Genomic DNA, 25,969 nt, shown 5'->3' on the forward strand with positions numbered 1-25,969 from the left:
TCATAAATTTGTATTTAGAAAACTTGTTTAATATTTCTATGGAGTTTTAATTTTAAATAAAGTACAAATTATTTGATCTGCTGGTCGATGTTATAAAAGATGAGTAAAAATTGTTGTTTTTTTTTTTCTTTTTTAGCACGTCCATCATTACGTGGTTCCTGTCCACTTGATGTCGCCTATTCCTCTCTAATGGATAACAACGAATTGGCTCTCGCTTTGCGTGAATCCAATCTTGAAAGAATCACCGTCTACCTGTCGCGTTGTGGTCTCCAGAGCAATGCAGAATTACTGGAAAAGGGGTATCCTGACATTGGTTGGGATCCAGTTGAAGGGGAGAGATATCTCGATTTCTTCCGATTCTGCGTCTGGGTGAATGGTAAGTTCCAGCACCGGAAGCATGATGCCAAACTGTCTTGAATTTGTTTTAAATGAAGCAAGGAACTCTCGAATCGAACAGACATTCAGCATTTATAACTAACAATTCTCATCGCAGTAATTTTTGTAAAATTTACGCAAAAAATATCAATCTGTTTGTATGTATGTATGTATGTATGTATGTATGTATGTATGTATGTATGTATGTGTTGTGGTGGCACCCACTCATTTACATATGTGGATAATATTACACGTAAATAGCAAGACTCGGTTAGTCTGAGTGTGTGTTAACCAGAAGCCACCAAAGGCCGAGCCAAGAGTAGATATGTTCTCCAGCCAAGACTCTCTTACTTTACAACAATTATGTAAATATACTGTAAATATACTTTTCCTAATACACTTCTTATTGATCTACCTTTGTTTGTTGAGTCTTCCTTTGTATTGCCTTATACGTTATTTGGTCCAACCTGCAAACATAACAGTTGGCGACGAAGATGAACGTCAAGCATAACAGTATGTATGTATGTCTCTCTGTATGGCACAATCACATTGACACACAGGTTCTTGTCAGATCACCGAGCAACCTTGAGCTTGGCTAGTACCAGATGGGTGACCATTTGGGAATTCTAGGCGCTGTATGTGCTTTCCGCTTATCTCAGCATTATTTCCAGTCGTCCTGAACTTCCGCTTGACACTTATATTCAACAATGTCGACTCAGGAGAGGTGTGGTTGGAGACTGCCCAACTCTTGCCACAAAAATTTCACATGCAGGCACCCTTACAGCGGGTATCCATAGTCTGTCAAGACTGAAGGAAGCCTTTTTATGTCTCTCTATATATCTATTTATCTCCACATACACACGTATATAATATCCATATGATACTAAAATACTTACAATGCTAACACTAGTATCTTATTAATACTATACCCATCACAATTTCCACCCGAACTATTTATAGATAACTAAGCACTATGTTCTTTACTCTATAACTATCCACAAAGATGAATCCAGACAGATCCAAAAGTACTAGGTATATGAACGAATACGGCAAATATATCAGCCAGTTCCCAATCGAAACCAGAAAACATACAGAAATTAGAAAGGATACAAACAAAAATATGCAGACATAAATTGTCTGTTATGTTTAACGCAATATGCTCAAAAGAAGGAATGCTTCATACACATACACACACACACACGTGTAAACAAATTGAGCTTAGGTATTTGGATAGTGTCAAAACCCTGTTAATTCACTGCCCGTATAGCAGCAGCCGAATAGCGCTATGGTTAGAAGCTCCAACTGTCTTTTGGGTGGTCGGGTTTCGATCCTGGCTTGAGGTAGTTGCATGTCTAGCCGCACTGATGAGCTATGAAACAAGGAAACAGTACTGTATATGGATGACTATCTTAGGTTGAGCATATTGGGAAGTAATATACAAATTACCATTACAATATAAAGCGATGCTCCTTGTGTAAACAAATTGAGCTTAGGTATTTGGGCAGTGTTAAAACAAAATTCACTGCCTGCATATAGCAGCAGCCAAATAGCGCAATGGTTAGAAGCTCCGACTATTGTTTGGGCAGTCGGGTTTCGATCCTGGCTTGAGGTAGTTGCACGTCTTGTCACACTGCTGAGCTGTGAAACAGGGAAACAATGCTATATGTGGTTGACATATATATATATATATATATATATATATATATATATATATATATATATATATATATATATATATATATATATATATAAAATAGAATGGAGGTGGAAGAACCTGAATACTCAACGTTCCACCCGATTTATGCGGGCTTTTTCAAAAGGGAGGGTCACTGACGAGAGGGTCACAGGATTTGGGGTTATATATAATGATGGGGGGGAGCAGCGTGTTTTCCTTATCTAAATTAGATGTCTATATACATATCTACATTTTATGATGAGAGAAAATAAATTAGATTAAACTAGCGTAAAATCTTCTTTTTTTTTTTTTTTACTAGCGTAAAACGAAAGAGAAAATTAATTGGGTTAAAATATCGTAGAGATTTAAAAGATTGCGTCTGGAAATATAACCGTGATAAATTAAGTAAATATAATGAAACGAGATTACGAAGGGAGTTTTTAAATTTTGAGACAATTGAATTGAAATAAAATAATGTAGTACCTTAAAAGATGGCGTCTAAAAATAGACAGTGATAAAATAAAAATACAGTAAATAAATAAAATAAAAATAATAAATGAAGTGAAATTACGAATGGATTTTTTAAATATATATATATATATATATATATATATATATATATTTCAAGTTTAACCTGTGTCTAAATTGTTCTCTTTAATAATTATTTTCGACAGATAGGGAGCAACGTGGAAACCCCCTTTCTTTGTTTAATTATATTGCTACAATTGGAGATTATAGCCGACTCAATAAAACGTCGTGTGGATCTATTATGTATGTGTTTAAAGAAAGTCGCTTCGTTAAAATTAAAATGGTGGTCGTTCTCCACGATGTGACAAAATATGGCGCTGCGTGTATTGTTGTTTTCCGCATCTCTTTTGTGTTCATATATTCTTTTATTTAAATTACGTTGAGTTTCTCCTCCGTATATTCTTCCACAATCAAGGCAGGGTATGGAATATATTTCGGCTTTGATGTTAGTGTTGGTATTAGTTATACTTGTTCGTGTTAAATCCCTAATTGTTAAAGAGTTTTGTTTTGTTATTTGAATGCCTGTCTTATTTAGGTTCTTATAGATTGTGTCGTTGTTTTTATTAGTTGATAATGTTAATTGTCTGTCGTGTGTCTGGCTATTTAGGGAATTGTCTCGGTTATGATAAATTTTTAGTGCTTTCCTTTTTGTATTTGTCAGAAAATGTTGAGGGTATTGTAAGTTCGTAAATGTACGTTCGATATATTCAAATTTTTCATTGATGTATTCTTCACTGCATATTCTCAGGGCCCTAAGAAAAAATCCTATTAGAATACCTCTTTTTACTTTATCATCGTGCTGAGAATAAAAATGTATGTAATCATTTTTATTCGTTACTTTTCGATGGACTTACATGATCATTGTTATTTATGATACTGATGCCCAGAAAAGGTATGGAGTTGTTTGTGTTTTTTCTCTCTTTCATAAGTATAGTTAATAGTGGGTTCGATCTTATTTAATTTATCAGTGATATTCTCTATTTTCGAAGTTATGGAGAGAAAAGTTAAGAAACATTAAATAACTTCATTATTTACTATGAGATTTAATCTGTTTCTTATAGTAATTTACAACAAGTACATTAAGATAAACTGCATCTCTCACGTATCTGCCACATACTTCCTGCCATGACATCACTATTGGTACACGTCAGCCTAACTCTAAATTTTTTAATTTCTGTGGAATTTGTAGTAAGTATATTAAGATAAACTGCATCTCTCGCTTATTTGCCACGTACTTCCTGCCATCACGTCACTACTAGTACACGTCGAGACCTTTACATGAAATCTTCCAATTTTAACCTTACTTTTACAAACTTCATTTAAATATTGCTACATCAGTGTACGAATTAAAGAATCGATTTTCTTTTTCAGGTGAGAGTGTTGAGGAAAATGCCAATCTTGTTGTGCGCCTCCTCATTCGTCGACCCGAGTGTTTGGGTCCAGCATTGCGAGGTGAGGGCGGTGGTCTACTCAAGGCCACTCGAGATGGTATCAAAATGTCAGAACAAATTGCAGCATCCAAAGATACGAATGCATCCAACTTACTCACTGTCATCAATGATGATGACGACACTGGTGGCGAATACTTGTTCCAAAGGTAAGCGATGTAGTTTTACGTCATATCAGTCCTATTTCGAGTGGGCTTTTTTCTGGTGAATCCAGTCGTTTGGATAAACGCTTTTATACTTCAAAGTTTTAAAATATCTTCAAATATTCAGTCAAGGTAAGTTGTTTTGTTTTATGTCAGATCGACCCTTTTAATTGATGAGGTTGGTGATTTAAATATACCAGAAACAACGAAATATAGAACGCTTTCTCTTTCATATATATATATATATATATATATATATTATTTTTTGGAGGGAATTAAACCTGGAGTCTAAAGAGCAGAGTTTATTTGCATGTACTAGTAAGTGTATTAATACTATTAAAAGAAAAACCGTGCTCATTGTACAGTAGATATATAATAAGCTCAATGGGTATAGGTATCCTAGAGCTGATTTTTAATTCAAAATTATGAATCGTTATATATATATTAATTAAATTAGGTATCCTAGAGCTGATTTTTAATTCAAAATTATGAATCGTTATATATATATATATATATATATATATATATATATATATATATATATATATATAACGATTCATAATTTTGAATTAAAAATCAGCTCTAGGATACCTATACCCATTGAGCTTATTATATATCTACTGTACAATGAGCACGGTTTTTCTTTTAATAGTATTAATACACTTACTAGTACATGAAAATAAACTCTGCTCTTTAGACTCCAGGTTTAATTCCCTCCAAAAAATAATATATATATATATATATATATATATATATATATATATATATATATATATGCTAGACTTTTTAACCCGTGATTTGAAATGAGTGTATTATATGCCAAGTTAATAGTTGAATATGGTTAAATTTTTGCTAATTTTTGCAACAAATACAAACACCTATTAGTCGCTAACTGTGCATCGAACAGATACCATAATACTTAGTTCGCTGCACTTTATTTTAATAAAGGTCCATACAAAATTTAAGCCAGATCAGTAAAGGAGTTTCCGGGGGGGGGGAACGTCTAGAGTAAATGTGGTATTGTGGCGTCTAATTCTATTGATTCTTAATTGGACATAGAGCAGATACCGTAATATTTACTGTGGTCAATCGATTCCATAAACAGAACTTCTTTGCAAGAGTTTCACATCTCTAGAACGCATTCCCACGGGCCGCTTTCTTGCGGATTACAAATCCAATATCAACAGATTCTCGTTATTAACCATTTTACCAGTGTAACGACCATGTGTGTTATCCCTCTCAAAGTTGTACCGGTTTTTAGTTGTCTACGACATGTATAAACTATTATAAACAATTGTTATCGTCGTTGTGAACCCAGGTTCTTGATCGTCTGTGTATACAATTACTCAGACGCCAATGTTTAGATTTTATAAGAGGTTTATTGATACGGACAACTTGGAACATTCACAAACAGTTTTAGGGATCTCTGGACGTTAACAAATATGGACTGCTTTTAGGAGAAAGAGAGTCAAATAGATGGATAGACAGATAGATAGTCTCGTTACACTAAGCTACATTGTGCGCGACCGTTCCCACTCTTTCGGGAGCTCTTAGAGGAGATACGTTTAGCGGCCGAAACATCGTGATATTAACAGTTAAAAAAAGAACAGTAGTTCGAATAATCTAAATAATATGAACTTTAAACATGTATGAATTATTTTTGCGAGGTGGTTATTTGCTTCTTTTATGTCTATGTATGTGTGCGCGTATGCATGCATGTATTTTATGTATATACATGTATGTATTTTATGCATATTATGTTATGTAAATATTTATATGCACTCCTGATAAATAATTTGACCACTTGAAAATCTTTAAAAAGAAATCTTTTTTTTTTTAGGATAGATTTTAAACTCCTCCCACTTTAGATCACCAATACTAAAGCCTAAAAGGTTATGGAAAGAAAAAGCTACATTCCAGACATCTAATTCAGGTCCTGGATATGACCTTAAACTATATCCAGTGGTGAGGCCCCAGCTTGTGGGCTTGGGGGAGTGTGGAGCCACCCTTTAATTGCCATTGCTCCCAGGTCCACTCTAACCCGGAGTGGTAGTACCTGTTAGGGTCCCAACTATGGGTTAAATAGAAACCGACTTGAAAACAACAAATGTATTCTATTTAAAAATTTCCTTCAAAATCTTTGGATTCGGCATTAAATAATCTGAAAAGGGTTGATATGCCGTAAAACAAAAACAACCAACCAACATCTAATTCAGGCATTTACGTTTTTATAAAATGAGGTATTTTGTACTTGATCAAAATTATAATACCAACGGTGTACATTCTACGAAATTGTGCGAAATGTGTATAAAAACAATCAACAACTAAATTTAATAATGAGTGCTACCTATTACTGTCACAATGAATATGTCTCTTCCCTTCGAAAGAGTGGAGACGGTCGCACACAATGTAGCTAAGTGTAACCAGGCGATTTATCTATCTGTTTCTCCATTTAAAAAAAAAAAGGTTTCTTCTTAAAGATTTTCAAGTGGTCTTAAATTTTTGGATCATGAGTGTATGTATATTGTGTTATTTCATATTATGTTATGTATATCTGTTCACGTGTATGTTATGCATGTATATTACGTAAATATTTATGTATGTATGTTATGTTATATATACACTAGCATTTCAGCCCGGAGGTGTATGTTGGGCAAAAAAAAAAAAAAAAAAAGCGGTAAATTTTTTTAACTTTGACCCCTTAACATTGTTTTGGGCTCAACTCACGTTATTAAGTTAGATTCATGTCCAAGTAACCTATATCTAAAATTTCAAGTGTTTAGACCCAAAATTGGCGGAGGAGTTTGGTAGAGTTCTGAAAGGTCAAATCGTTGAACTTTAACCTCTTAACAGCCAAATTTCTGGCCGAACATGGATTACAAAGATTTTCCCAAATCTCAGTACTCTGTATATCAAATTTCGAATCTGTAGACTTAAAATTGACAGAGTTATTGCGTAGGGAAATGTACACAGACACACAGACAGGCACGTTCACTTTTATAGATATATAGATTAGGTCATGTATTCTGTGTGTATGTTATGTGTGTATTATATATATATATATATATTGTTATAGACATTGGATCAACGGCACATCAAATGGCTTGAACGAATTTCACCAAAAATGTCTTAAACATCAAGTAACAAGCACAAGTACTCGATACTGAGATCCTAGTGAGAGCATTTGCTCTAGTGTTGAGACCCTTGTAATCAGATCTCACATGCGTTGGGTGGGATATCTGGTTCGAATGAAAGATTGTAGGCTGCCAAAACAATGTTTTCATAGCAAGCGCTCTCGACACAAGCCTAGGAAAAGGATCACGGACTGTACAAAGAACAATTTCAAAGTCCTAGAAATCAACATCGACACATGGAAAAAACTTTACAAAGGCCGAAGTGGCGAAAGATTGTACGTGAAAGTCGTGATGCTCTAGAGAAAAGAAAGCAGGCCCACATCAATCTGAAGCGAGAGCTTCGCAAAGGTTTAATTGATAGTCTTAACCATGACACACAGAGCTGGAAATGCGACACCTATGAACGAGTGATTTTGTCAAAAGTTGGCTACATCAACCACCTTAAATCGCACAAAACTCCTGTTCAGGTCAACTTTGCACCGATTAGTCCGAACCAAACGATCTGTTTAATATGCAGCAAAGTTTGCAAGTCTATTGGTGGTTTGAGAAGACATGTGATTGGTCATAGGATTATCCTACAACCTCCAGAGGAAGTCAACTCAGTGGAAATTGCTCAATTTGTATGTCACATCTGCTTCAAGATGTGCAAATCTGCGGCGGGAGTGCAGAGTCATCTGAGATGGCATGGACGACGAGATTGGGAGAACTCAATGTGACCTTCATCATATTATGTTATGGACATATGCATGTATGTTATATATTTATTTATGTATATTTTGCTGTGTCTATTTATGTAGTTTGTATGCATATAATTACGTTGTATAGTATTATGCTATTATGTATGTATTTATCTATATTACGATGTGTCTTTATTTCTGTGTATGTATGTATATGTTTATATCTGTATGTATATATATATATATATATATATATATATATATATATATATATATATATATTCTGTATGTATTTATTTATGTATATTTTGCTGTGTATGTTTATATTTGTGTATGTATGTATATCTAATATGTTATGTATATATGTATGCTATGCTTTGTTCGTATACATACGGCATAATCGTGTTGACATACCGGTTCTCGTCAGATCACCGAAGTTAAGCAACGTTGAGCCTGGTTAGTATCAGATGGGTGACCATTTGGGAATTCTAGGCGCTGTATGTGTTCTCCGCTTATCTCGGCATTTGTTTCCAGTCGTCTTGTACTTTACTTGCCACTGGTATTTAGCAATGTCGTCTCAGGAGAGTTGTGGTTGGAGATTGCGCACCTCCTGCCACAAAAATTTCACGCGCAGGAAACACTTCGTGGGTATTCATAGTCTGTCCAAAACTGAAGGAACCTGATTTGTTCGTACTGTAGTAATGTATGCATATAATTTACGTATGTGTATGTATGCACTTATGCTATGTATGCACTTATGTATATTACGCTGTGTGTGTTTATATCTGTGTGTGTATATCTATTATGGGTAATCTCCAAAAATACCGTTAGGGCTTACAACATGGCCGCCAGAAGAGTCACGTGATCCGGCTGATCCAAAACATGAATCGTGCAAATGGAAAACGCAGCCTTGAAGGCAAACTTTGACAAACAATCACAATTTGTTTGTATTTAATTTTTTGTTGATATAATGTTGTTATAAAAATAGGCAAACTTTGAGAAACAATCTTAGGTTGTTTTTAGTTAAAACAGTGTTTATAAAAAGTATTTTATTCAGAACAAACAAGTGGTCGTGGTCGACGGAACGCAATTGAACCATGACAATTCCTGGAATTGAACCACGACGATTCCTGAAATTGGAACTGCTACCTACCTCAGAGAATTACAAAAATATCAATGGCCCTTAACGTATCACCCTTGTTCCTCGTTCCTCGTGTTCATGACAATAACGCTATACTTGGCGAAACTATGACATTGTCTCGGTTAATGTTAGCAATGCCAGATGACGTGCACATATTGACATGGCTTGCACAGAGACGTCTGATAGCCAATTCATGCAATTGTCAAATTTGTGGGTCACCATGCGTGTTGGCTCGATATTCCGAATCCAAGGATGGTTGGAGATGGCGTTGCCGAAACGATGGATATCGTAATACAATTAGAACGAACTCTTTTTTTCAAAGAAGCAACCTCAATCTAAGAACCATTGTAATAATTATGTATATGTGGAGCATGGATTTTCCACAAAAAACTATGGCAACAGAAAGTGAGGTGAGTGCCAACACAGTGAGCGACTGGTGCAACTTTTTGAGGGAAGTGTGCACTCAGTACATTGAACAAAACCCAATTCAATTGGGGGGGGGGGGGGTGTAGATGAGACCTGGACCCCAAAAGAGGTTGAAATTGATGAAAGCCATTTTTACCCTCGGAAATATCACAGAGGAACTGTCCGACGTAGCCATTGGGTGTTCGGCGCCATCGAACGAGGCTCTAAGAATTGCCTTTTGATCGAGGTTCCAGACAGAAAACGTGAAACTCTGGTCCCTATAATTCGCCAATGGATCTTACCCGGGACTCGTATAATAAGCGATGGGTGGAGCGCTTATGCAACCGTAGCAGACATTGACTTTGGTATTTACAGCCACGATGTTGTTGTCCACGAAAGAAATTTTGTGGAGCCTAACGACGCGACTATAAATACTCAACTTATTGAAAATACGTGGATGCGAGCGAAGAAAAAACTTCGTCGTCAATTCGGTACATCAAGGGCTCTCTTCACTTCATATTTAAATGAATTTATGTGGCGTGAAAGAGTCGGCCCAAATAAATTTTGTGAGCTAATTTGTTGCATCGCCTCCATCTATTCTGTCTAAATTTATAAAATGAAAATTAAAAATATAAACTGTTTTTTTTTTACATCATATTTTTATAACATTACATCTTAAAAAAAATGAACACCTTGTTTTAAATACTATTTTTATGAAAAACTCTGAATAAAATATTTTTTATAAACACTGTTTTAAAAAAACAAACTGTGATTGTTTCTCAACAAAAAATTAAATGACCGTTCTAAATAAATTATTTATTATTATGATATTGAAAAACTGTTTTTGTACTTAATTATTATGCTTGTTTGTCAAAGTTTGCTTTAAATTTGCGTTTTCCGGTTTCGTAATACGGCGATTCATGTTTTGGATCAACCGGATCACGTGACTCTTCTGGCGGCCATCTTGTAAGCCCTAACGGTATTTTTGGAGATTGCCCTATTATGTTATGTATGTTTTGTCGTGTTGTAGTAATGTGTCTTCATTCCATATTCCAAATACTTTTATGGCCTATGCGAAATAATCGCATCGCAAATGAAACCAAGTATATAATCCAATTGAAAATAAAATGTCTTTTCTCAATATCGGAATATTTACGTGTGTGGCAACAAAAATATACAACAAACATGAGTCTTTAGCATTAATGTAGTTTGTTTACTTAACAAATGAAAAAGAAAATAACATGAAATTAAAAAAAAAACGTTATGCATGAATGATTTTCTTTTTGTAATGGTAAAGACATTCCAACAAAACTTAGCCGAGTTGATGTCAACCTGAAATGCAAGGAAAATGGAAGTTTTGTCGGAATTAGCTTACCGACGAGTAGGGGGGGGGAGACGTTTGAAGTCTTGCAACGAAATGTCGACGTTGCTTACAAGCAGTCTTTCCTTGTAAAAGTAACAAATGAGTAACGATGGTCGAAGTGTAATTTTTCTAAAAGACAACAACTGTAGAGCGGTCACTCCTTTTATCTACACCAACTCTCAGTCAACGAGATTCACGCGTGACTGGAATGTCTATTTAACTTGTAAGGGATATGCAATCAGTTTCTTTGCTTAACGGACCACCGGCCGTTTTGGTCACGGCTACCAGCATTCCTTTCTTCCCCACCGACCTACCCTCGGCAAGTCAACCAATTTAAAATTGTCACAGTTTCTATCTCTTTTCCTTCTTTTAAATATCTTTTTTTCTTCTTTTTTTTTTGTATCTGCTTTCTTTTATTATATACTAGAAAGTATATCTGGCGTTGCCAGGGTTCACATGAAGTTCCGTTTGGACACACCGGCTTTACTAAGTACATTGAGCACTTTTTTATTACTATATGTCAATTCCGTTGTTGGCAACGTCGATGCATAAATGTACATTCTGTTTAGCTCATACTGGAGGATTTTTAACGTGTTTTCATTTCATGTTTGTTTTTGTTTTTTTAGTAAATATGACTTTAGTGCGTTGCCTCCTGACGATGATGAAGATTACATCGACATGGGCGGCGCCATTCTGAACTTCTACTCCAGTCTTGCTGACTTACTGGGACGCTGTGCACCTGATGCTGAAACAATCAAGGCAGGACGCAGTAATTCACTCAGAGCTCGTGCCATCCTTCGCAGTTTGGTATCAATGGAGGATTTGGAAGGGGTACTCGGCCTACGCTTTATCCTGCCAACTGGCTTCGGAACACTCGAAGGTTTGGCTTCTTTTTTTTTTCTTTTTTTTTTTTTTTTTTTGCAAAATTAATAAGCTTAAATGCAAAACGTGATAAACGTAATTTTTATAATTTATAATACAGAATAACAAATATATACAATGTACATAATTTCGATATATCCAACTAGCAGCAAAATCCCACCCCTTCACTGTAGAGTACCTAGATGCCGCAAGATTTCCTATTCTAATAGCTTCTTTTCTTGGATTGTTTCTTTTTATAACTGCCTTCCGGTTTTCTATTTCTCTGACCCTACCAACATGCAGAAATACAAATGTAATATAAGCAAATATCTTGCTGCTCAACTCCCCACTCAGATTGACCCCCTATAAATTTGGCCTCTATCCAGTTACCCCTTTCGCTTCAATGGCAATATGCCTTGTTTTGGGTGAACAATAGTTGGTACTATTGCAGAATTTGATCCGTATCCTCAGGATTTTCTATCAATTATGGCTCGGGTTCGACCGGCAGTCACCGAATTCAACTGTTGAAATGCTAAATTGACATTTTTTTTTCTTTGTACAAAAAATGTAATTTTTAAATTATTTTTTGGGTGTTGGGGGCATTTTTTTCCGTTTATTTTGTTAACATTTGTTGACAAAAAATAATTTGAAAATATCCTTGAAAAAGAAAACCTTTCCGTACTTTCACCTAACAATTTATGGTTTTCATAAAACTCATTCATCTTTTCTTATAAAAAAAAACAACTTTTGTTTACGAAAAAAAGTTTACTGCTAATTTCCTTTTTAAAAAAACAAAAATGTAAGTTTTCTTGAAAGAAAAACTGTATTTTCACCTAATAATTTACGGTTAAGAAACATTCATCATTTCTTGAAAAAAACAACAACTTTTGTTGATAAAAAAAAATTGCAAAAATAATAATAAAAGTAAATAATCTGTACAAAATGCAATTTTTGTTTAAAAAATAAATATATATGCAGTAAATTTGCAGTAGGTTTTTGTTATTTTTTATTTACTGTGTTTCTATTTTTTTTTTTTTTTTTCGGTTTGTTTGTTTGGAAATTAGTCTGCGTCTGTCAATTTGCTTGGCTTAATCCGGTGATTGCCGGTCGAGCTCGAACCATAATTGCCGGAAAATCCCGAGGATTCGAGTCAGATTCTGCAAGAGTACCCTTTTGCTTATTAAATTGTTAGGTGAAAGTCCAGAATAGTTTATAAAAGCAACTTTGGTACTTATGCAGAATACCGTCCATGCTATTTTTTTTTATATAAGATTTTCAAGTTAAATTTAAGTTTTAGGTTTTCTTTTGTTCATTAAATTGTTAAGTGGAAGTACCGAATAGTTACAAAACGACCTAAGCTCTCCATGTAAAGAATAGATTTCTAAATAATATTACTATTTCTGTACGATCCGTACTCTGCATTAATACGAATATGAAAAAAAGAATAAATCTATTTATCTATAGAAGTGATAATGTGCGTGTGAGGACTTTTCAACCTATATACTCAACGAAATTTTCATCTACAGATTTGAAATTTGATATATAGGGTATTCAGACATGTCAAAAACATTTTAATCGATTTCCACCCGGGGAAAGAACTGTTAAGGAGTTAAAATTGAAAAATTGGTATTTGGGGGTAATCAGATTTTTATGTGTTTGTCCACTGTTTCACGAGATTTAAAAACATATCTTAAAGATAATGACAAGCTGGTCTAATGGTTATCGTATTTGACTCACTGTCTTTATGTTTTGGTTTCGATCTCACTTTAGTATTTTTTTTTTTTTTTACTTTTTTTGGTACTCATGCATAGAGTGATCCGTGCTGAAATAATAACGTTATTATTTAAAAAGCCATTCTTAACATGGGAAGGGGAGGGTGTTTTGTACTTATTATGTACTTTAACCTTACAATTGAATAAAAAACATATAAAACTTTAATTAAACGTGGAAATCGATTTAAAAAAATAGCGCGGATCACTCTCTGCATTAGCACCCTTTTTTCTTTTTTTTTTTTAAGAAAGTTAACGTTACGTTAATACCGGGCAACGCTGGGTGCATATTCTAGTAATAAGATAAAATAAAGACGAAACTTTCTCACGTTTTATATAAAACCGGCATGCTCGGTTATAAAATACGCTTAAATATATTTTAGTTCATGCAGATTTCGTAGTTATTATTACAGAGTACTATTGAATATTATATTATACCTAATACATATTAGTGATTTCAAAAGTTGAAAGAAATAACTTGGGTGCCATCAGCTAGAATCGAAACAAAACATTTAGTGCTCCAGCCATGTTCCCTACCGTTTGAACTTACCTGACAGATAGATAGGAAAGTTTTAAAATTAAACCAATATTAGCTATCATTAGTTTTACGCATGCGCAAACTAATACAAATATGTCGGCAAGTTGAAATGAACATTTTGCATTTCACCTTGCCGACTTCTGTACGCATTATTCATCTAAAGAAAGGTGTTACTTGATATAAACCATACTTGGTGTATGATTACAATTTCTTGTTAATTTCAGCGTTATGTGACAAGTAGTTTAAGAGTTTATCGGTTAAATATTTACAATCACAGACACACATACATACATCTACTGTTTTATCCATATAGATTTCTTATCAGCTGCTCCTGATATTATATATATGTAATTATCTCCCTTGGTGTGATATTATATTTTTGATCATTTCATTATTTGTGTTTTGTAGAAGGAGTACCGGTTCCTTTACCTCCAGGATTGCTTCCTGCTCACAAAGCAGCCATTGTGTTGTTCTTAGAAAGAGTGTACGGTATCCCAGATCGTAATGTCTTCTTCAAGCTCCTGGAAGATGGTTTCTTGCCTGATCTAAGAGCCGCCACAACATTGGATGAGGTAAATCGCACAGTCTAATCCCGAAACGCGCAACACTTTACAAATTCTTGTTGATTCGTTCTCTTAAATGATCAAATTCTGACAATTTACAACAACCGTTTTAGGAGAGTAGAAAGTGGATCTTGGGTTTACTTCCGGCAACCTCGTAATTTCCACTTCCTTTATTTTGTCATTTACTCTTCACATTCTGTGAGCGATGTTTCTGACAAAGGAAAAGAATTGCTGTTTTAGGGGCCGGAATCTATCCAGCTAACACTTGTCATTGGGTAGATTTTGATCTTATATATATATATATATATATATATATATATATATATATATATATATATATATATATACACACACAATGATTATTGTTACTTTTTTTGGAGTATTCTGTCAAACAAGAAATCTCCTTATAAATTTTAATTTACAGTCTTGATTTCTTTTCCTTATATGTTAATATACTTATATGTTGAAATATATTATCTATAAAGTAAATACGTTTATTTTCATAATATTGCGTTGTACTTCGGCTTTCAAACGTATTTCATACGGATTTTCATTTAAAATTCATATTCAATCAACGCTTCTAACACGGAAAACACTACTCTGAATTTAAAATCACATTGCCATTTCAAAAACAACACCGCAGATAAAAGCACGCGGACTCTTTATTAACTGTTTCTTTTTTCTTCAACTTAACATCCATTTCGACGTATGAGCTCTGTCAAACCAACTAAGTTATTCGGAAATCCACACATGATTTGTTTTCAGTGATGAAGGCTTTGTGTAGAACCAATCACACTTTTTTGTACAACTACTAATCCTTGTCAGTGCAATGGCTGCCAAAAGACAGAGCAGACAGTAGACCTCAGAGTTTTCCTTCTCCTAGATGCATATCTTAATGAAGACTGGTAATGTATCTCCATAATTAAATGTGCCTCCAGATATCAACCTTGAAATCTCGGCACGGTACACACAGACTAGCTATCCCATCTGGTAATAGCCATCATCGCTAAACTTGGTTATCTGACGAGAACTGGTGTGTTAATGCAATTGTGCCATATATATATATATATATATATATATATATATAGTCAGCCACATACAGTACTGTTTCGTTGTATCACAACTCATCAGTGCAACTAGACTAGCACCTTTCCCTAGCCAAGGATTGCACCTCGAACCATCGCGTTGATATATAAATATATATATATATATATACAGTCATCCACATACAGTACTGATTCACAGCTCATCAGTGCGGTTAGACAAGCAACTACCTCAAGCCAGGATTGAAACCCAACCGCCCATATGACAGTCAGAGCTTCTAACTGTTGTGCTATTTGGCTGCTGCTATGCGGGCAGTGAATTAACAATATTTTGACATTGTCCAAATACCTAAGCTCAATTTGTTTACATGAAGAGCATCGCTTAATATGCTAATGGTAATTTGTATATCAATTCCCAATATGCTCAACCCAAGATAGGGAGTATTATAGTCATCCACATACAGCACTGTTTCGCTGTTTCACAGCTCATCAGTGCGGCTACACAAGCAACTACCTCAAGCCAGAATGTTTTGATTATTTTGGCAACTATTCTCATTTCTCATCTTGAATGTTATTTCAACCTATGTGACCTTCGACCTTCTTCAGGTGTATCTTGTTGAACTCAGGAGTCTTTATTTCAAACTCTTGAATGTACACACAATTTCAAATGGAACATTTTATTTAATCTACAGGAGTAACATGCTATTGGCTCATCAGCCATGACTTAAGTAATTCGCAGTTGTATTCTTAGTATCACCCATGCTGGGGATTGAACCCTCAACCTCTATAAGAGAGTCGCTTACAAATGAATATTACCTAATACTTTATCCATCGCGTAATGATTATCAAGTTTTACAAGATGCACCTGAAGAAAGTCGGAGGTTACATCGGCCGAAACGTTATGCAATTTAATATTCACGATAAGAACAGTAGTCTGAATTATCCAAATAATGCAAATTATCAATTCTCATATTAAAAATTCAAGAGCATAATACGAAATGACTGTTTTTATTTATATGGTTACTTTGCTTATTTTTTTTTATTTATATGGATATGCTGATTGTTTTTATTTATATAGCTAGCTTGTTTATTTTTATTTACACGAATATCTTGCTTGTTTTTATTTATATGGATACGTTGTTTGTTTCTATTTATATCGATATCTGATTTCTGGTTTGTTTTACAATAGACAGAGGTACAAAAAACTGGTTAAGAAACAAATATATAGCAGATACATGTTACCAAAGCCAAGCAAAGTTACTCTTCTACCTACCTGGATAAGTTTTTAGTAAATAAATATATTCAGAAGTGCGTTTTAAATGTGAAACGCAAGTAGTGCAAAAACGAAAACAAAGATGGCGCCACGATGCCTTCTCTTTTGAAGTCTCGATAATCATTCAAAACTTTGAAACAAAAAGAAAATACTGAGATAAATCCAACCAATAAATGTCGTGGTGTTATTTATTGGGTGGATTTCTGTCAGTATTTTTATTTTAGAGGTTTTTTGGCCGATTCTGGGAACTCCAAAGGAGATAGATATCATGGCGCCATATTTGTTCTCGTTTTAACTTAAGCGCTCAGCACTACTTGGGTTTCAAGCTAAAAAGACATTTTTAAAACCAGTGAAAATGCAGGAAAAACTTATCCAGGTCGGTAGATGAGTAACTTATTTTGCTTTTGATAGCAGTTATATTTGTTTTATTTGCCACCTTTTCTTTTATTTTTTTTAACCTATGTTTATTGTAAAACAAACCCCTGGTTTCGTGTATTCGTTTTAACTTTTATGCGTTCTTTCTGTCTGCACAGGTTTCTACGACTGAAAGCGACATGGCTTTAGCCTTGAATCGTTACCTCTGCAGCTCCGTCCTACCTTTGATGACATCTCACTGCAGCTTCTTCAGAGACGCTGACCACGTGTCAGCTTTGTTAGACAATACGTTAAACACTGTATATAGATACACCAAATGTCGTTCTTTGACGAAGGGACAACGGGATGTTGTATGTGATTTCCTTGTGGCTTTCACGCGGTAAGTCTATTCGTCAGTATTTTTTACGTTCTTCGCTATTAAAATATTCCACTCTCCTGTAAAAAAGAAACCAACTAGAGTAATAAAGTAATGAACACTATGCAGTATACTACTATTGGATATCTCTTGATTCGAATCTACACAGGTTTAGCATAATTGCTGTAATATTAAATTTCACTAGTGTAGACATATATATATATATATATATATATATATATATATATATATATATATATATATATATAACTACTTCATTTACTCACATAAACCTAATATACGAAAGTATAGATTTATGCGTAAACTTTAAGTATTTACTTCAAAAGTGCTCAATACGTAGGTAGAGCTAGTTAGTAATTTATAAAATATATATGGCGATTAAGCTACACTGAATATTCTGCGTTTCATCCACTATAGGATTCGTCAGGCTTATGCGCATAAGCCTGACGAATCCTATAGTGGATGAAACGCAGAATATTCAGTGTAGCTTAATCGCCATATATATTTTATAAATTACTATATATATATATATATATATATATATATATATATATATATATATATATATATATATATATATATATATATATAATCATAATTTAGGAATTTAAAATTTGTGATTTGAAAAGGTTAAATTTCAAATATAGAAATTTTGTCGTATGCAAGACAAATAATACAGTATAGTAAAATATATTTCCTTAATCCATGAGTTTTCGATGTTTATACATCCAAGGAAGCTGGTAACAATCCAATATATATATATATTTCCACAGTTTTTCTTTAGTTTGATTGGATATCCGGCAAATCTTTGATTATATCAATCCAGTAAAAAAAATTTTTCCATATATCAGTTTCAAAATTCAGTTCAAGTTTTCAATCAATTTGTGAATAAAAACCGGAAGATATCTGTAGACAGGCAAATAAAATTAAATTAAAATTAAATGAAAATGGAAATAATTAAATGAAAATGGAAATAATTAAATAAAATGAAAATAATTAAATAAAATAATAAATCAAACCAAAGCAAAATAGTCTTTAAAAATCAGATGCAGTTTTTGTGAAAATGCTATAATGTTGTTAAAATCGCAAAATTTAAATTCGATCCTCTAAAAATAAGGAAGTGAGGGGGAGAAAAAAAGAAAGAAAAAGAAAAGAAAGGGAGCGTCTAACTTATTAATCTTGAATATGAAATGTCTAAACAGGATGTCAATAATTATATATATATACATATATACATATATATATGTATATATATATATATTCATGTATATATATGTGCTATATATATATATATGCATGTATATATGTGCTATATATATATATTTATATATATGTATGTATATATATGTGCTGTATATATGCATGTATATATATATGTGCTATATATATGCATGTATATATATGTGTATATATATATAGGTGTATATGTAGGTGTATATATGTATACACACACACATATATATATATGTGTGTGTGTGTATACATATATACACCTACATATACACCTATATATATATACACACATATATATACATATATATATAGCACATATATATACATGAATATATATATATATGTGTGTGTGTGTGTGTATATATATATATAATTATTGACATCCTGTCTAGACATTTCATATTCAAATATATATATATATATAATATATATATATATATATATTTAAATTAAAGGATTGAATGTAAATATGAAAATAAAGTACTAATAATAGTAGGGTGATAAGTAGTATAATGGATTAATCCGAAGTGTATAAATACAACTGAATGGTAAATTAAAAAAAAATCATCCATTTTGAATTTGGAGACAATGACGAGTTTCACAGGTAAGGAAGACTTTTTTGATAGCATGAATAGGTTAGCTAAATTTATCTGGAGCAAAAAAAAAACAGATCAAATATTCAGAAGATTTTTTGTTTTTGTGATTAAGGGAGATGGTGTTTGATCAATACTGCTGGGGAACCATGATTTAATATAGTGCTTTGTTTTTAAATCCCTGAAACAGTTTCATGGTAGACACCTGATGATCCCTGAAATAAGGAAATTAGGACTATTCTGAATTCAAGAAAGCAAGTTAATGCAGCGATTGCAGGTCATTAAATGACTTACTTACTAAATAGTTTTCCAACTAATGATAAAAAATATAAAAATAAGTTTTTTTATATAGTTTTAAAGGTTAAAAAAACTTTCAAGACCATACATACATACATACATACATGCATATATATATACATATATATATATATATATATATATATATATATGAAATTGGTATATTTAGGCGGCATTTTTTTATTCAAGCAGTCATTACTAAATACAATCAAGACACTTTGTTTTATTATTCTTTCAATGCACCTCTAGCAGAAACAATTGATATAATTATTAACAACATTTACCATAATCCGTTATTTCCTCCATTTGAAATTAATAAAATATATTTAAAAATTATTAATCTGTACCATACAAGTACCTTTCTATAACTCCAACTATTAATAAAATAAAAGCAAAGTATTTTACAGGCTTATTATGATTACCTCGTGCTTAAACAAAGAATTAAGTATGACAATGTCTTTTAAAGCATGGGGTTTCAAAGAATTTACTCTTATTCTCAGAAGGAAAAAACAACAATAATTTGCTAATTATTGGTAAATACTAATTTGAAAAATTGACAAAATATTTTGTTATTCTTAACGAAAAAAAAATAGTAGCCATATTAGCTCGACGTACATATTTTATATTTCAACAACAAATTCTGGATGGGGATACCTCAAATACTTATGATATTATTATGGGCTTATTAGATTTTGCCAAGATTACTGATTTCATGAAATTCAAAATATAATAGAACCCTACTTTTAATTTTAGTCTCTCAATCATAATCGCACTTGAAAAGAAGGTGATTTCTTATTTCTTTCCTTGATACAACTTTGAATCTTTAACCCTTATCATAAACCTAATTTAACATATCTAACTACTCTAAATCGTCTCTAGTCTATAGTTTCCAATAGGAGTTGGATTTCTTCCTTTTTGTTGTTATGACATGAATCACATTCTCTTTCATTTATCTTTATTTTTTGTTAACATCATTCAAAATTCTTGCTCGTAGAATACTCTCATGGCCATTAATTATGAGAGTCTGCTTACATAGCTTCATACGTCCTTAAATTCACTTCCATTTAAAGGTTAATTCCTGATGACCGAGAGGAAAACACTAGCGCACAAAGCCAAGGTTGGCTTTGTTAACTGGATTTGAATCTCTCAATAAGCAGTAATTATTTTTCCTTCACTGATGATTGCATAAGCATGAAAAACTTGTGTCTGTAGGTATAAAATAAATAATATTTAGTGAAATATATATATATGTATATATATATATATTATATATAAATATATATATACTGTTGTAGCTTCTAGAATTTAATTCCATGAAATTCCAGTGTTTATCAAAGTGTTCAATGACAAGCAGAGCGTTATTATATAGTTGTTATTTATTCATGCAAACATTATTGGCATTATTGGCTACATATGTGCATACATGTTCCTATTGCAATTTCTTTAGAAATGCAACGTCATCAGCCAGATATTGCAATTAATATATATACAGTGTAACCCGGATATAAAAGACCATAATATAAGAAAAACGGATATAAGAGAGATTTTCTCTGGTCCAAAATTAGAGCTTGCGTTAATGCACAGTGTAACCCGGATATACGTGTAACTCTGATATAAGTGTAACCCGGATATAAGAGAGCTTGGGGGGTCGTATAAGAAGCTTCTTATATCCAGGTCAAACTGTATATATGTGTCATTTTTTTTTTTTTAATATTTCTGCTTATATATATATATATATATATATATATATATATATATATATATATATATATACAAATTTTACAATCAATATATATGCGTGCCATTTTTTAAAATATTTCTTTTATATATATATATATATATATATATATATAAATTTATTTCAACAGGTAACGCCTGGAGCAAAAAAAAACATACGGACGAACTCTAATTTTTTTCTTAAAGATTCTTATTTTTCATGTCTTCTTCTTCTCTTGCAGCCAAATAACCCAAGGAAACTGGTATAGTTCATAATTAGTCCGTTCTGACGCACTTTGACACATAATCTGATCTCATTGTTATATGGTCCAATAGTGAATGCCTTTCTGTCTCAAAGTTGTCTGTTGTTGTGCATATATAAGTATGAGGAGGTGAATAGAACGTTAGGTTCAATCTTCGATTCAAACCACTTATTCTTAACGACAACGTTTATGTAACGTTCCTGAACTTTATGATTTAATAAATCCTATTTACATGTTTAGTTCACATGTATAAGCGGCACCAAACTATAAATTTTTATTTTCATCTTTTTTTTTTTTTAATTTTCAGTGGATTATTATCGAATGGGTATTCATCTACCAGATTATCAAAAACAAATAAATAAATAAATATTAAAAAATGAAAAAAAATTTTTTTTTAATATTTGAAGAGTGTTTCTAATGCAATGTTCTACTAAATCGATCACTAATTTTAGAACCATTCGACGTTTTTAGGCTAAATTTCGCGAATTTAGCCTTTTTTTAAAGCAGTTTGGCCTTGTTGTTTTTAAATTCAGCTTTAAATTCGCCCTTTTCCGATTATTTTACATGCATATTTATAGTTATTTTTAAGTTTCGTCACCCAACATTTACAAAGGTTTTGCCCAGAATTGAAGATAACCATAAATATTGATATTTTTTCATTTTTTTTTTTTTTTGATAATCTGGTAAATTTGTGTCCATTAATCCACTGAAATTTTTTTTTTTAAAAAGACAAATCTAAAAACATATAGGGGTTACCGCTCGTACACGTGAACCACTTTTTTTATTTTTTTTTAACTTTGTTATGCTATAGCATCTTATGCTAACCCCCAGTATGTACAAGCCTCCCCCCAGGTTACTGGTGGTCTTGCTCTTATTTTTAGTTTTATTAGATCAGGTTTATTAGTTTTATCCCTACGATTTACCACTTATTATATGTAATAAAAATGTTATATTTTTATGTTCTTACGACTTAGCAAAAATAGTTTTTATAATAAAATGAAGTCAGTCAGATTCTTAAAATTTGTAAACAAAATTTTATCTGCAAAATTTCAATCAATTTCAGCGATTAAACATTCTATCCGTCTACAAAATCAGTATTTCATCCTAAATAGCCAATCAATGACCGGAAATTATCATTTCTTTTTATTTATGAAATTTCAATTAATTTCAGCGATTACATATTCTATCCATCCACATAGTTCTTTTAATGATAGATACTTCCTGAGATTCCCCGTTAATACATTGTTACTGTTTTATTTTGCTATATTTCATACTATGGTTGTTTCGATTGTTATGCAGTATTACTATTCAGTATTTTCTCTTCAAAAGATTTGCATTAAAATCATTATTGCTATACAGAAAAGAATGCATGATTTATCTTATGCTAGTTGATAGCTGCTATTTGAAACATGATTAAGAACACATTAATTTAGACAAGTAGAGACATTGAATTAATTTTGGAGACGAGTAAATTTGTTTTTTTCTATCCCATTGCGGTTAACCTGACAAAGGCCAGAGGAATAAATGGCCGAAACGTCGTAGAAAAAACAACAACTAGCAGATGAGGTTAATAGTCCAAATAATTAAATAAAAAAATAAAAAATAAATTAAAAAAACAAAAAAAATAATTCCAACAATTAATTCAATATAACAATCGCTACGGACCCAACAATTGGAAGATTGTGGATTTATAAGATCAAAAAAATCCAACCTTGATTGCCCTTTGGGGCCCGTGGCGTAGTGGATAGAGATGCAGGATTATCCAAGATTCCAAGTGAGTATTGTCTAGAGGTAGCGGTTTCAATCCCACCAGAGGATTAATTGACCAAACCGTGGATAGATAACAACTACTGAAAGCAGTAATTGCTGTGGATTCCTATCCGGTTGAAGTTAACCTGACGAAGGCCAGAGGTATAATTGGCCGAAACGTAGTAGAAAAAAAACAACAACTAGAAATAACTTTAAAAAAAAAAGTAGAGACATCTAACGTGGTGTGTGAAAAAAACATATATAGAGAGAGACGAATAGAGACAAATAATAAACAACTTGCTTGCTGCAATTTTTCTGGAAGGAAAATAGTCCAGAGTGCTCAATTCTAATATGTTTATTGGATATATTATTTACATATTCGATTATGGTCATACCGTTGTTGAATCATAGTCCTAGGATTTATAGGAAAAGTCTGATGCCATTGATAAATGCTGAGCTACCAAAACCAATGCTATGGTTTAATACAGTATGTAAATACTAACGGCACAACATGGGAATTTCATGGTGATTTCTACATCCATTTGTATAATTTACTGCTAATAAAATGGCTCTTCCTTCTTCTATAAAAATTATTATCGTCGTCAGCAAAACATTGTTCAAAACGAATTCCACTTTTTGGAATACATTTATTCGACGTGACAACATAATTTGATCTGGGAACAATTCATTAAAAAAAAATTGTAAAGTCAGATTTTTTACCTCAAAAACATCAGATAAACGACGATCTCATTTTTTTAAATGTGCATGGAAGGTAATAATGTACATTATCCACACGTAATGCCTCAACATATTAGTATAGAGATTTTTTTAAATAACACACACATGTATGAATATATATATATATATATATATATATATATATATATATATATATATATATATATACATATATAAGTGCTCAATACTGCTGTAGAGAAAAATATGTTTTTATACCGTTTTTAACCTACTTGGTTACACATGTTTCAATTACCAAATCATGTTAACGATCCGATAATTTCGTCAGACTTTACAGAGATTAATATTCATTATAATAAATATTAATTTCTGTGTAGTCTGACGAAATTATCGGATCGTTAACGCGATTTGCTAATCGAAATATGTGTAACCAAGCAGATTAAAAACGGTAATAAAAACATATTTTGCTCTAAAATAGTATTGAGCACTTTCTTATGGTATTTTTACCATTTACTAATTATATATATATATATATATATATATATATATATATATATATATATATATATATGTATATATAAATATATATATATATATTATGTATATAATATATATTTTATATATATATATGCATATGTATCTATATATTGATTTCATAATCCAGAAGCACGCACAGATAACGTAATCAAAACATTACTATCACTTCCATCATAGTCCCCACCAGTATCATATTCACTGCCATTAAAGATTTCTTTGCTATGACTCTTTATGAACACACGTACACATAAACATATACTTATATGGATGCTTGCATTGTTTTACACACGTTTATAAAGACACACACATACAGATGTTGTATTTTCTTTATATATAGATATATAGATGCAGGGGAGCATGCGTCAGTAATGGCATACATTTACCTTTATCTTTTTTTTTTTTTTACTTGTGTTGTAACATGCATTACTTCATCTCGGATTGATTTGATTATTCGGAAAACGTGAATAAAATTTCCTGACACAAATTATCGCGCATCTACGAAAGCCTGGCATCGCCATCGGATATACTAAGTGTTTCGGAAACTTTGTTTCTAAAATATTAGCACGCGTTTATCTACTTGTTTTAAGATTATTTCATTCAAATATTGTGCAGGTAGAAATTAGCGTTGGGATAATTAATCGGAATCAGGAATCGGAAAAAATTGGAATTTTTAGGGGTATCGGAATCTGAAAAATTTGTGCTCTTTTTTCCAATGCCAAAAACGATTCCTTTAATTGTTATTTTTATTTGATTTTGTTTAAAACAAATTCTTCCTATTGATGCTAATAATAATAATAATAATAAAATAATAAATATTTTTTGATCTTGAACTATCAGTGAAACTAAAATCAATAGATTATCCCCTCCCACCCCCGACACACACTCACAAGTGTATTTTTATGGTTAAGAAAATATCTGCACATTTTCCATGGGTTTTTACAATAATCAGGGGGGGAAAAAATAACAACTTTATATTTAAATATTTACAGATTTATAAGAATCGGATTCGGTATTATATCGGAATCAGAAATTTAGTACGGAATAGGTAATTGTATCAGAATCGGGAAAAATATTGGAATCGTGCTATCAAAGCAGAAAAAAGGAAAGAAACTACTAAAGCTGGCAAATAAATTGCATTAAGCATCCTGCCACCTCAAATCCGTGTCCACAAAAATCGCTTATCGAGAAGCAGAATAGT

The 25,969-nt window shown here is 32.3% G+C and overlaps 1 protein-coding gene and 1 pseudogene across 17 annotated transcripts in view; both read left to right on the forward strand.

The window, feature by feature from the left end:
- LOC145256229 (ryanodine receptor-like) overlaps positions 1 to 25,969 on the forward strand; it is a 936,895-nt gene that overhangs the window by 561,788 nt on the left and 349,138 nt on the right. For all 17 annotated transcript variants that reach the window (XM_080114858.1, XM_080114861.1, XM_080114859.1 and 14 more), the window contains 5 exons: positions 137 to 376; positions 3,950 to 4,175; positions 11,516 to 11,769; positions 14,466 to 14,629; positions 17,470 to 17,690. In XM_080114858.1, coding sequence (XP_079970984.1) covers positions 137 to 376; positions 3,950 to 4,175; positions 11,516 to 11,769; positions 14,466 to 14,629; positions 17,470 to 17,690 — 1,105 coding nt within the window. The remainder of the gene's footprint in view (positions 1 to 136; positions 377 to 3,949; positions 4,176 to 11,515; positions 11,770 to 14,465; positions 14,630 to 17,469; positions 17,691 to 25,969) is intronic.
- LOC145256562 (5S ribosomal RNA) lies at positions 8,368 to 8,484 on the forward strand (annotated as a pseudogene).

Source organism: Euprymna scolopes, chromosome 32, assembly GCF_053919585.1.
Source record: "Euprymna scolopes isolate OS-2025 chromosome 32, ASM5391958v1, whole genome shotgun sequence".
Taxonomy (NCBI): Eukaryota; Metazoa; Mollusca; class Cephalopoda; order Sepiida; family Sepiolidae; genus Euprymna; species Euprymna scolopes.